This window comes from Poromitra crassiceps (assembly GCF_964638095.1).
Source record: "Poromitra crassiceps genome assembly, chromosome: 28".
NCBI classification, from domain to species: domain Eukaryota; kingdom Metazoa; phylum Chordata; class Actinopteri; order Beryciformes; family Melamphaidae; genus Poromitra; species Poromitra crassiceps.
In genome coordinates, this window is record NC_139651.1 from 12107498 (window position 1) to 12120022 (window position 12525).

At 42.7% G+C, this 12525-nt stretch overlaps 1 protein-coding gene across 1 annotated transcript in view; it reads right to left on the reverse strand.

The window, feature by feature from the left end:
• LOC310799554 (ephrin-B2a-like) overlaps positions 1–5390 on the reverse strand; it is a gene marked incomplete at both ends in the record, with an annotated part of 8943 nt that extends 3553 nt beyond the window's left edge. Inside the window, 3 exons of the mRNA XM_083662149.1 lie at positions 1489–1772; positions 2527–2666; positions 5367–5390. Coding sequence (XP_083518275.1) covers positions 1489–1772; positions 2527–2666; positions 5367–5390 — 448 coding nt within the window. The remainder of the gene's footprint in view (positions 1–1488; positions 1773–2526; positions 2667–5366) is intronic.
• Positions 5391–12525: the final 7135 nt, after the last annotated feature.

Below are 12525 nucleotides of genomic sequence, written 5' to 3' on the forward strand. Positions count from 1 at the left end.
CTCTGTGCTGTCAGAGGAGGGGGAGGCGCCACACGGTGCTCTGTGCTGTCAGAGGAGGGGGAGGGGCCAACAGGGTGCTCTGTGCTGTCAGAGGAGGGGGAGGGGCCAACAGGATGCTCTGTGCTGTCAGAGGAGGGGGAGGCGCCACACGGTGCTCTGTGCTGTCAGAGGAGGGGGAGGGGCCAACAGGGTGCTCTGTGCTGTCAGAGGAGGGGGAGGGGCCAACAGGGTGCTCTGTGCTGTCAGAGGAGGGGGAGGGGCCAACAGGGTGCTCTGTGCTGTCAGAGGAGGGGGAGGGGCCAACAGGGTGCTCTGTGCTGTCAGAGGAGAGGGAGGGGCCACACGGTGCTCTGTGCTGTCAGAGGAGGGGGAGGGGCCACACGGTGCTCTGTGCTGTCAGAGGAGGGGGAGGGGCCACACGGTGCTCTGTGCTGTCAGAGGAGGGGGAGGGGCCACACGGTGCTCTGTGCTGTCAGAGGAGGGGGGGGGGGCTGCATGGTGAGACTTGCTCTGCATCTCACGCAACACTTGGCATTAAGATGCTGGTTTAAGCGACAGTGGAGCGCTAACGATAACGAGGGCACGGCTGATTCTCATATGAACTGACAAGCCGGGGAGGAGGGATGAAGGATGATGGCTTTCTGCATCTCTCTCTCTCTCTCTCAGGGAAAAAGAAACAGTTGGTAACACAGATGCAAATGCTGTTCCACCTGTAGCAACAAACAGCTTATGTAACCTCAGCTCTGCTGATTATTACATGTTTACATGTTGGAGGCGTCTGGGTGTGTCGAGGTAAAACCACTCGGCTACCACCGCGGAGACCCGGGTTCAATTCCCGACAGCGGTACACTTCGAGCTTTGTCAGACGTTCCTACAGACACAATTGACCGTGTCTGTGGGTGGGAAGCCAGTCGAGTAACGTATGAGTCCTGGTCGCTGTTACTAGCGCCTCCTCTGGGCAGTCGGGGCACCTGTTCGGGGGGAGAGGGGAACTGGGGGGGGGGGGGATAGCGTGATCCTCCCGTGCACTACGTCCTGCTGGTGCAAATCCTCGCTGTCAGGTGAAAAGAAGTGGCTGGCGACTGCATATGTATCGGAGGAAGCATGGTGCTAGTCTACTCTACAACTCTCCCCAGATCGGCAGAGGGGGGTGGAGCAACGACCGGGACAGCAGGGGGAATTGGTCAAGTACAATAGACCCTTTTCACGGGGGCCATTTTGTGTCAAAAAGGCAGAACAAACACAGGTGCAAGCAAAACACTAATGAGGGTTTCCGAATTCCAATCATTGAAGTTTGAAACTCTCATTAGTGTTTTTTTGCACCTGTATTTACCCTGCCTTTTTGACACAAAATGGCCCCCATGAGAAGGGTCTATTTGGGAGAAAATGGGAGAAAAATCCAGAAAAACGAAAATACAAAGAAGAAGACATGCATGACTTCAACCAGACATCTTTGAGCCGAGCACGTCTAGGTTCTTCTCAACTCACAGGTGATATAATAGTCCCTCTCCTTGAGGAACTCCAAACCCCAGAGGTTGGGGCTGAACTCCTGGAACTTAAAGGTGAACTTGACGTCCCTGTGCGGCTTGTCGCAGTTCAGCAGGGGTGTGTCCGTCTGGTCGATGGCACAGCGCTCCATCTGACTCCGGGTCACCAGGTAGACACGGTAGAACTCCTCCTTTCCCCATGAGGGAGCCCCCGCTCGGGGACAAACGATGTCCATCTTGTCCCCTATCTGAGGAAAGAGGACCAGGCCCCGACCTGGAGTGAATCTGTGTGTGTGTGTGTGTGTGTGTGTGTGAGAGAGAGAGAGAGAGAGAAAGACAGAGAGAGAGAGAGGGGGGGGGGGGGGGGGGGGGTGGATGAAATCAAGGAGATAATCAAAAGGTAACATTTTTAATACAACAGTATTGTTATTTCATTGATTGTTTGGACTAGCGAAACTCCATAGAAATTGTTACTGGCATAATTTTATTATACTTCTTATATATAAGCATAATATATATTATACAATTATCCAACCACCAGTATTAATGTGAGCATCCAGACAACATTATTACTGTTTATATGACTTGTCTAAGATCATAACCAGTCTCATTATTACTAGTGAATTAAACGTTGTATTTCAAAAGTGCAGCTGCATCATAGGCTACTGATGAGTGCATTTTCTTACACCTTATCTTAAATCATCATTCATTATGATTTGTCAATGCAGCCTGATTTTGCCTCCTTACACCTTATCTTAAATCATCATTCATTATGATTTGTCAACGCAGCCTGATTTTGCCTCCTCTAATTAAATCAGCAGGGCGCTGGAGATAGGGAGAAAAACTGCATTACATCAAATATCAAAAACAATCTTGAATTCCTAAAAGGCTTGTTTCTCCTCTCTACCAACTTGGCATAGAGCCTGTAGTAGGCTATCAATAGGGCTAGCCTATCAATAGGGCTAGCCTAGGCTATAATGACATAGCAGCAGAAAGTTAGCACCCATCTGAAAGTGTGAAAGTACATCCATGCACCTACTTTGTGTTGGAGCTGTTCCAGTAGATTGACTCCAGGATGGTGGCGCGACAGCAGCAAGCGATGACTAACAAGATCACGGCAGTGTAACTCCACGTGTTTCTCCCCATCACAGGAATAATGTGCAGGTTTTGGCTCAGTAGCTATCATAAAATAGAGTCAAAACAAAGCAAACTATTTTGCCTCTGCATGCTTTCTGTCTTTGCGGGCTTGTGCAGTGGACACATTCTTGAGTGAAATCCCATCAAGTTGCGATTTTCCCTCTCGCAGTTGCACGAAATGTTCCACATTGTGCGTAATTGGCGTAAAAGCGCATCTATTGAGGGCAGGGCAGAGATGTGTCGAGGAGCGTTTTAGTCGCCAGCTGACTACCAGCTGACTGCTGCTCCGCCCCGCCCACCCAATCTCATCAAGCGTGCGGTGCGGCGATGTGGTGGGAAATACATAGGTTTGATAAAGTCCTTTCTAGTTTTATTTTTCCGATCATTTTGGCTGTGATAGACCCTTTTCAGGGGGGGCATTTTGTGTCGAAATCGCAGAATAAACACATGTGCAAGCAAAACACTAATGAGAGTTTCCAAATTCCAATCATGGAAGTTTGAAACCCTCATTAGTGTTTTGCTTGCACCTGTGTTTACCCTGCCTTTTCGACACAAAATGGCCCCCGTGAGAAGGGTCTATTATGCTTTATGACAAAGGCGTGTATTATTTATTTATTTACTTATTTATTTATTTATTTATTTAAGAATTGTAAATGCCAGTTTTTGTGATGATACCACTATACAGTAGTATTAGTTATTAAAACATTGATATTGATGGTGGATTATTTTGTGCAATATCAATAAACAACTCCCATTAAAACATATTTAAAGTTCACCCAAAAATGAAAAGTCAAGTCACTAGAGCAGGGGTTCCCAACCTTTTTTGGCTTGTGACCCTATTTTGACGTCACTAAAATCTAGGGACCAGAGAGATTCAAATTCTGCTACACCATCGATAATATCATCAGTGACACTGTCAGTGATGTCACATCTAACAGTATGCAGTACTCAGAATTGTGACTTCAATCTAAGAATTCTGACTTATTTTTTTCATAATTCTGACACTGTTGCAGGATTCTCCTAAACTGGACTGTATGGGGACCAACTTTCAAATGTAAAAAAAACAGAACGAAAGAAAAAGGCTCCATACTGCTCACCTGGCTGGCATAATCCAAGTCCCCAGAAGCCCTGAGATGCCAAGTTGACTTGAAAAGACGTTATTTAGCCTACACCCTGTTTTTAGCTGAAATCTTCACTAAAGCAGGTTATGCCCCCCTCTTCTTGAAGCACATGGCAGTGAAGGTTTCAGCAGAGCAGTATGTATTTTTTTATTGTACATTTAAAAGTTCCCATCCACTTAAATTGTTTAGGACAGGGGTTCCGGGTTCTTGAGTTCCAGCGGGGTTCCTGAGTTTGCCCTGTCTTTAAGTGGAAAACACTTCAGACATGAGCTTCACATGTATGATTGGTTGATTTTATTTCCTTGTCATGCATTCAAGATGGGACAGAACCTCCATAGGTCACACAAACATCACACTGATTTGCCACATCCATCTTTTCTGAATCATCTCTCAAGTCTTTCATGATCATCATCTAGCAGTTAGCACAAATATAAGTCACTGTGAAGAACACATCTCAGCTTCTCATACGAATGACAATAGAGACATAAAATGTGTATTATTTTCAATTTGCTCCATATCACATAACAGATTTTTCAAATGTCCTCCCCTATAAGTGCGACAATGAACCGTTCTGTTGTAACAGTACAGTAATTAGGCTTATTAGGCCTGCTGAATCCCCATGACTAAATAGGAAAAACAAAGAAAATCTATCTTATTATCTGACATCAAATATCTGAGGGGGCGTGGTCTCCCCAATTCTGTCTGTAGCACTAATATCTTCCCATGCCACCACCTGCTTAAATTATGACCAAAGTTTAGCCCTTGTACACAGGCTATTGCTTTCATATGATGGAATGCTCCTTTAATATGACCATCTATCTATCTATATCTATCTATATATACATCATATATCTATCTATCTATCTATCTATCTATCTATCTATCTATCTATCTGTCTATCTATCTATCTATCTATCTATCTGTTTATCTATCTATCTATCTATCTATCTATCTATCTATCTATCTATATATCTATCTATCTGTCTATCTATCTATCTGTCTATCTATCTATCTATCTATCTATCTATCTATCTATCTATCTATCTATCTATCTATCTGTCTATCTATCTATCTATCTATCTATCTGTTTATCTATCTATCTATCTATCTATCTATCTATCTATCTATCTGTCTATCTATCTATCTGTCTATCTATCTATCTACGTATCTATCTATCTATCTATCTATCTATCTGTCTATCTATCTATCTATCTATCTATCTATCTATCTATCTATCTATCTATCTATCTATCTATATATCTATATATCTATCAAAATGACTAGATACTGTATAAAGTCATTTTGATAAAAAGCATAAAGTTGCTCTTTCATGTTTCATGATCTAATCTAATATCTATTGTATCACTCTTCTCAAATCCAGTGTGAAGGGCGTGCTGGATGTAGGTCACTGAGTGTCTTCAGATCCATGCTGACATGTTCTCCCGCCGGCAGCCTCGTCCCTCCTGACCTGCAACAGTCCTGTGGTATAGTCTGCGCTTTCCCAGAGTGAAGCTAATGCTAACATGCTAGGTGTCCGGTACAGAACAACCCCTATCACGATTAGCATTAACCTCAACCTGGGACTAGACTTCCTCCAGTGTTGCTTCACCTCACCACCCACCTGCTCCAGCTCACTGCTATCCATTGTAGAGGAAATACACGTGGGTAAAACCTGTACATACACACACACACACACACACACGCACACACACACACAAAGTAATTCATCAATGTCAATGGAAATGATGTGTCAGGATGAATATTCACACTAAAGTCGTCAGAGACAAGTCAAAGGGCTGTACCGAATATCACTTTTCCACATTTGAATATTCTAATGAGGTTTTAAATAATTAATTTCCGAATATCTGCTGTGACGTCATCATGACGTAAAAAAAAAAAAAAAGAGAAGAAATCCTCAATTTGAATAAAGTGATTCATCAGATATGAGCTGTCTGTTAAATAAATTATAATAACAACTGCATCGAAAAAGTCCCTAACAAATCTTGTGCGAGCATTCATTCATATTCATATATCATCATATTCATGTGCATTAAGCTCTAATGGTTTGTCCATTCAATCATCACCATTCACAATATATGCTGCCCCCTATGTGAACTATTCAAGATAAACACAATCACACAAGCCACACACTGACAGAAGGATATTGCAAACTGCACTGAACTTGGCACTGGCAATCATCTTAGTATACCAGACAGAGTAAACAGTCAGTCTTACTTGGACTCACTTTAATGGTCTGTCTGCAATGAGCATAGTAAATGGCTTTTTGAAAGCTGACTCAAACTGAAAAATATTTTTTAAATAAAGATATTCTAATGCAGATTTTTTTTAATTTTTCCATTCGAATGTCAGCATTGTGAATGAATATTCAAATGTCCAAACTATTCGGTACAGCCCTACTTAAAGGGGATGGGAAAATTACAGACTGCTAAAAAAAATGTATAGCAATAGCTACCGCTGAGCTACAGGATGTTGTGTTGAGCACATGCCAAGTATTTATAGCGTGTGGTTGAGGATCAAGACAGATTCTAGGTCGTAATGTTGTCAGTAAGTATATGTGTGTGTGTTATAATAATGACATACCACTGACCTGTCTCCTGAGGACACCGATAGAACTTCCTCTTCCAGCGTACTTCGAGTTGTGACCATTCTCTTCCTCGCTGTCTCTTGCTTGCTGTTTGCTCCTAACTCGTCTCTCCGCCTATCTTTCTGCAACTCAATGCAAACTAAACCAACATGTGGGTCTTTTATATACTTGTATATGACTCATGGAAAAACCCCATCTAACAGAATGAGTATTGAAACGACAAGGAGTTTTGCCGTAGGATGCCTTTTTTTTTATGTAAATGAGGAAAATATGCCCAGTTCTTGAAATGAATCTGCTTATTTACCTGTTGGCTCATTTGAGATGGTGGTGATGAACGACGTTGTCAAGGATGATCAGTCAGTCACTCTTGACACATAGCCTATACCGGAATTTATAAGTTATATCAAGATTTGTCAGTAGGCTAATTGTTTCACTCAACATCATAGATTTGACAGGAAAAAGAACAAGGAGCCATAACATATGACTGGGTTCAACAATGTCTGGGCAGAAATCAACTATTGACCTGAGAGATTTATTCAGGCTCAGAATCAGAATCAGCTTTATTGGCCAAGTATGTACACATACCGGTACAAGGAATTGGACTCCGGTTTTAGACGTTTACATTTTACATTTAGACATCAGCAAAATGTACAGCTGAAGATAATTAAAGCTAAAAGACAACAAGCCACAGAGACAACCACCAAATTGTCATTTATTCATTTTCAAAATGACCCGATTTCAACATCATCCGGTTTTATTGATCAAACTTTGAAATGAAATGGGACCAGTCAGCGTATGGATGGTTAATGACCTTTGACCTCTCGCACCACATGAACCCTGCCCGGTTCAGAATCAATATCTGTCAGAAGCTGATCTTCAGTATTTCCCTTAGCTTTCCTGTTGCCTCGATGCAAAGAACAAACGAATAGACAAACAAACAAATGAATCAATTAATTAATTAGTGAATGAATTAGTGGATGGATGGATGGATGGATGAATGACGTCACTAAGGGGAGAGGAAGACCCACTCTCTTTGTGTCGGATACGACATTGTTGTGTCGGGAGGGTTAAGTTGTGAAGGGTTGTGATTGAACACCAGTTTGGGACAGAACTTTTCCACCTCTAGGCCTACAATGTTTTCTATGGAGCTTCCCTTCTCTATGCTATGGATTAAGAGAGTGCCTAGCGGTTTTAAGCCGAGATTTTCAATCGACAATCAACACAATGAACCGTTATCTCGATAATATTGGCTTATCCAGATCAGATTTGATCATTGTTTTGTTTTTCCCCCCAATATTTTATTTTTCAAAATTTTCAGATGATCAAAAAACAAAACAAAACAAACAAAAAAACTCAGACACAGGAAAAGAAATGAAAGAAAAAGCATGTGTATAGCAACATTCCAATATTGAGCATCTATTTCATACTGTATCAAACCGCCTTTCCAATTGCATTATGACTGTGTAATAACCGTGTCAGGGTGTCAGATGAATTGAAATGTCTGTTTGTCAGTTATGGGTGTGTCAACGACGGGGCTTTTCAAAAAGACCCTTGACACTAAATGACTGTGATCCCTGCACACTATCCTCATTCTGTCTCTCAGATGTCATCTCGATCCGACCCAGAATCTAACGTGTCCACCGTCTGTTTGCTTGCGGTAGCCCCGGCAACCAAGTCATTCTGGACATTTTCTGAGCAGGCAAGGTGCCTCCCCGTCCACTCTCATCAGCCATCCCCATCGCCGCCTCTGAGAGTCCCCGCTGCACGTTGTCTAGACACAGAGAGGCAAACTGAGAAACACACTCACAGTCTTCTCTGTCGCTGCAGTCCACAATTCAAACAGTGTCTGACAGTGTCCCATGAGCGTGTCAAGAAAAATCTAGATCTACAGAAGAGACTGAGATGATGGCGGGGGAAAAAGGTTGACAGTAGAGAGAAGGTGGGGGAAGAAGCCGAGGCAGAGTTGGGGGGCCCCCCCTCAAAGCTCTGCTGGAAATTCAGCATGATGAGACATCAACCACTCCTCCTCAATCCACACTTCTGTCTCTGTCTCTTCCTCAAATATTGATCAAATATGTATGTATGGCATGAACTCCCTCTACAAGGTGTTTTTTTGCCCAAACTTTTTTTGTGGTTCAAACTAGCAGTGTCAGCAACATTTATGCGAACCAGCGAGATTGTGTAGTGTTTGAGGTTCTACAGCGATATTCCCTCGCTGATCCAGAACCTTATCTCAGGTGAAAGAGAGAGAGAGAGAGAGGCCGAGAGAGAGAGAGAGAATTCATGTGGTCTTACACATGTGGTGTGTGAGACTAGTCAAAAGGGAGAAACTGAAAAAACGTAGTCACCTTCACTTTTAATCTCTTATTTTGGCACTTTCGATACTGACAAAAGAGGAAATAAAACATGAAAGCAGCGTGAAAGTAAAGTTCTCTTTATGTCAAGCGTGGAGGGAAAAAAAACATAACTTCCTTTCTTTTTCTCTCTGTTCCTACAATGCTTGTAGGCTGTGTGTCTCTCGCTCATTGAGTCAAGTGAGTGTTTCCACGTGGGCAAACCGAAGCATTGAACTTCATCTGTTTTCCTGTCATATGTGGGATATGTATGAGACCGACAGGCACACAGCTGATATGATCTGGTCATATTTCCAGCTCTCTCTATGCCGTCATCCTGTCTTTGGTCTGTGTGACCCCATTGAATAGAGAGGCAAAGTGGAATGTCACTTCCTGCTTCAGCACTGTACCAGAGATTTTCTTCCGCCATTTATTTTCCCATAGACATTTTGTAAAATGCTTATAAAAATAGTTTTACTTCTTCAAACCAAACGGTTCAGATATATTTAGAATCGGGAGGGACCATCGACCATTTCACTCAGACCAAAACTTAAAAAGCAACAACATGGAAAAAATCTTTTCTTTAAATTTGCAATTTCTTACGTTTTGGTCCGAGTGAAATCTCATACGGTCTCTCCTGTTTCGAAATATATCTGAACCGTTTGGTTTGAACAAGTAAGACTATTTTTTATAAGCATTTTACGAAATGTCTATGGGAAAATAAATGGCGCATGAAAACTCTGGTACAGTGCTGAAGCAGGAAGTGACGTTTCCCTTTGGCTCTCTATACATACAGTATGCGACACCACGGAAATTTTCAGAGAGCACTGACACAACCACAACTTTAGCTCCAGACACATCAAGTGTAATTTTCATATGTTCTTTCAGTTTTATTCCTAAACAGATATATACAAATAGTATATTTAGTATTAATATATATATATATATATATATATATATATATATATATATATATATATATATATATATATATATATATATATATATATATATATATATATATTAATATTAATATTAATATATTAATAGTAGGCTATAATAGCCTACTCTAATCTCGACAAAATCGAATAGCAAATGAGTATTACAACCATCTGTGATATAGCCTACTGTAGGTATAGGTATAGGCTACTGTCATTCCTGCTTGTTCACAATGGCATACAACCATGCTATGGCGTTAGAAAAAAAAAGGTGTCTAAAATTAACTGTAGGTTTCAAGGAAGTGTGGGTGGAGTCAACTAGGAAAGAGAAAGGTTGGTTATGATTCACTTCTACAATCTAGTTTAGATTGACACACTCATTTTTAAACTCTGTGCTCACTGGAAAGGTCATTCAAATGGGTGAATCAGTTGAACCAGTGAAAAGCAATACGGATCTGGTGCCGCTTTACATAAAATAGTAAGTCTACATGGGGACCTATAACAGTTATGTTTATATAAAAAGAGAAGCTGGCCGATCTGCCAGCATAAATTATGAAGTCCATACTGATTGCCACTTACTAATAGCCATGTTACATCATTTGTATCATACATCATAATATTCTTGATAGTCATATAATAATAATAATTATTATTATCAAATAATAATAATAATAATAATAATGATGACATTGTTTATTGTTTATTAAACGGATCCCCATTAGCTGACGCCTAGACGACTGCTAGTCTTCTTGGGGTCCGAGACAATAGAGAACCCTCTTCACAGCAGCCATTTTGACGCGGCCAAGCAGGGCAAACACAGGTGCAAGCAATAACATGGTTCTATTCCATTTAGGTGTTCCAGTGCCAGGGCCCTCATTGTTTTTTTTTTCTCTTAATATTTTTTTTCCCGATTTTTTATCCCATTTTTATCCCCTATTAGTGCTAGTTTTAATTTATTTATCCTGGTTGCTACTCCACCCTCTGCCGATCTGGGGAGAGCCGAAACTGACTCCATGCTTCCTCCGAGACATGGGCAGTTAGCCAGCCGCTTCTTTTCACCTGACAGAGGAAGCTTCACCGGTAGGACATAGCACGTGGGAGGTTCACGCTATTCCAACCAGTTCCCCTCCCTCTGAACAGGCGCCCTTAACGACCAGAGGAGGAACCACATTAGCAACCAGGATATTGCATGTTTTGGTGAAGGGGGTTCCTATATGAAGGAAATCCCCGGGAGGCTTCCTCCGAGACATGGGCAGTTAGCCAGCCGCTTCTTTTCACCTGACAGAGGAAGCTTCACCGGTAGGACATAGCACGTGGGAGGTTCACGCTATTCCAACCAGTTCCCCTCCCTCTGAACAGGCGCCCTTAACGACCAGAGGAGGAACCACATTAGCAACCAGGATATTGCATGTTTTGGTGAAGGGGGTTCCTATATGAAGGAAATCCCCGGGAGGCACGGGGAGAACATGCAAACTCCACACAGAAGGGCCCTTTTGACGACCCCACCCGGGCGGTGGGCACTCGAGGACATGCGGACGGGCACGCATTCCTTCAGCGTTCACAGTGTCCCAGGTGGGAATCGAACCCAGGACCTTCGAGCTGTGAGGCGACAGTGCTTACCACTGCACCACCGTACCCCCCACCCCCAGGGCCCTCATTGTTATTGGTTACACCTGTGTTTACCCGGCTTTGACACATCAAAATGGCTGCTGTGAAAAGGGTCATTGGATCCTGAACTCAATCTTGGAGGATCTGGACTATACGTGGACAACTTAGTGCTACTGTCAAGCATGCACCAAGACATCCAGCAGAAGACAGGGAACCTGAGCGAGATAGCCAGCCCAGCACCATTGGACTCCAGGTCAATGACAGGAAGACGTAGGTCCTGAGGAAGAACGTCAGGATGTTTGTCTATTTGGGCAGTAAGGTGACACCAGACGGCGATGGTGAACAAGAGATCAAGGCCAGGATCAGCACAGCTAATGAAGCCTTCGATATGCTCAAGCCCACGTGGAGATCTTTCAGGCTCAGCATCCACATGAAGACCAGGATTTTCAAGAGCAATGTCCTCAGCATGCTCCTGTATGGCTGAGTATTGGAAGACCACCGTCATGAGCAAATGAAAATTGGAGGTGTTCCAGACCAAGTGCTTGAGACGTATCCACAAGATCTTCTGGCCAAAGACTAGCTCAAATGAAGATCTTCTAAGCAGGAGGCAGGAGAGGAATACTGACCATGCAAGAGACAATCCAGGTGCGCCGATGGAGATGGCTGGAACGTTTTTTGGATGCCACCCAACTTGCTACCTAGAACAGGTCTACGCTGGACTGGACTCCCCAGGAGAAAAGATACTGTGGGTGACCCAAAGAAACCTGGCGCAGAACAATTGATAAAGAGCTGAAAGTCAAAGAGCTTAATTCCCAAGACAGCCTCCAGAGCAGCAGCCCAGGCCGAGAGAGCCAGGTGGAGATCCCTTGCCATCGCCGCAAGTGCCAGATGGAACAGAGAGCCTGAGTGAGTGAGTGATCTATCTGCAAGGTGTCATCTTTAAAGTTCGTCTTAAAGCCTTCACTATATCTCATTATAAGGAGAAACTAAAGAAGAAGAAGTGTCCCTCTCTCTCTCTCATCTGTGATGTCACACTGATGTAACCGAGAGCATGTGACTATAGGACCCAGGAAGGTTTTCTGAGGTCGCCTAATTGGTATATTGGAGTTAATTTCCAAAACTCTATTGTATGGAAATTTTTTGGAAACAAAGCAAAACCATTACCTGGAATATATCATTCAATATCTTTAAAATTGAGATGATCCACTTTATCAAAGCCTGGTCATTTTGTCAACCAATAACTTAACTTAAGGCTATCCAAAGCAGCCTACCATAACCTGCCTCCTTTTCTTGCTA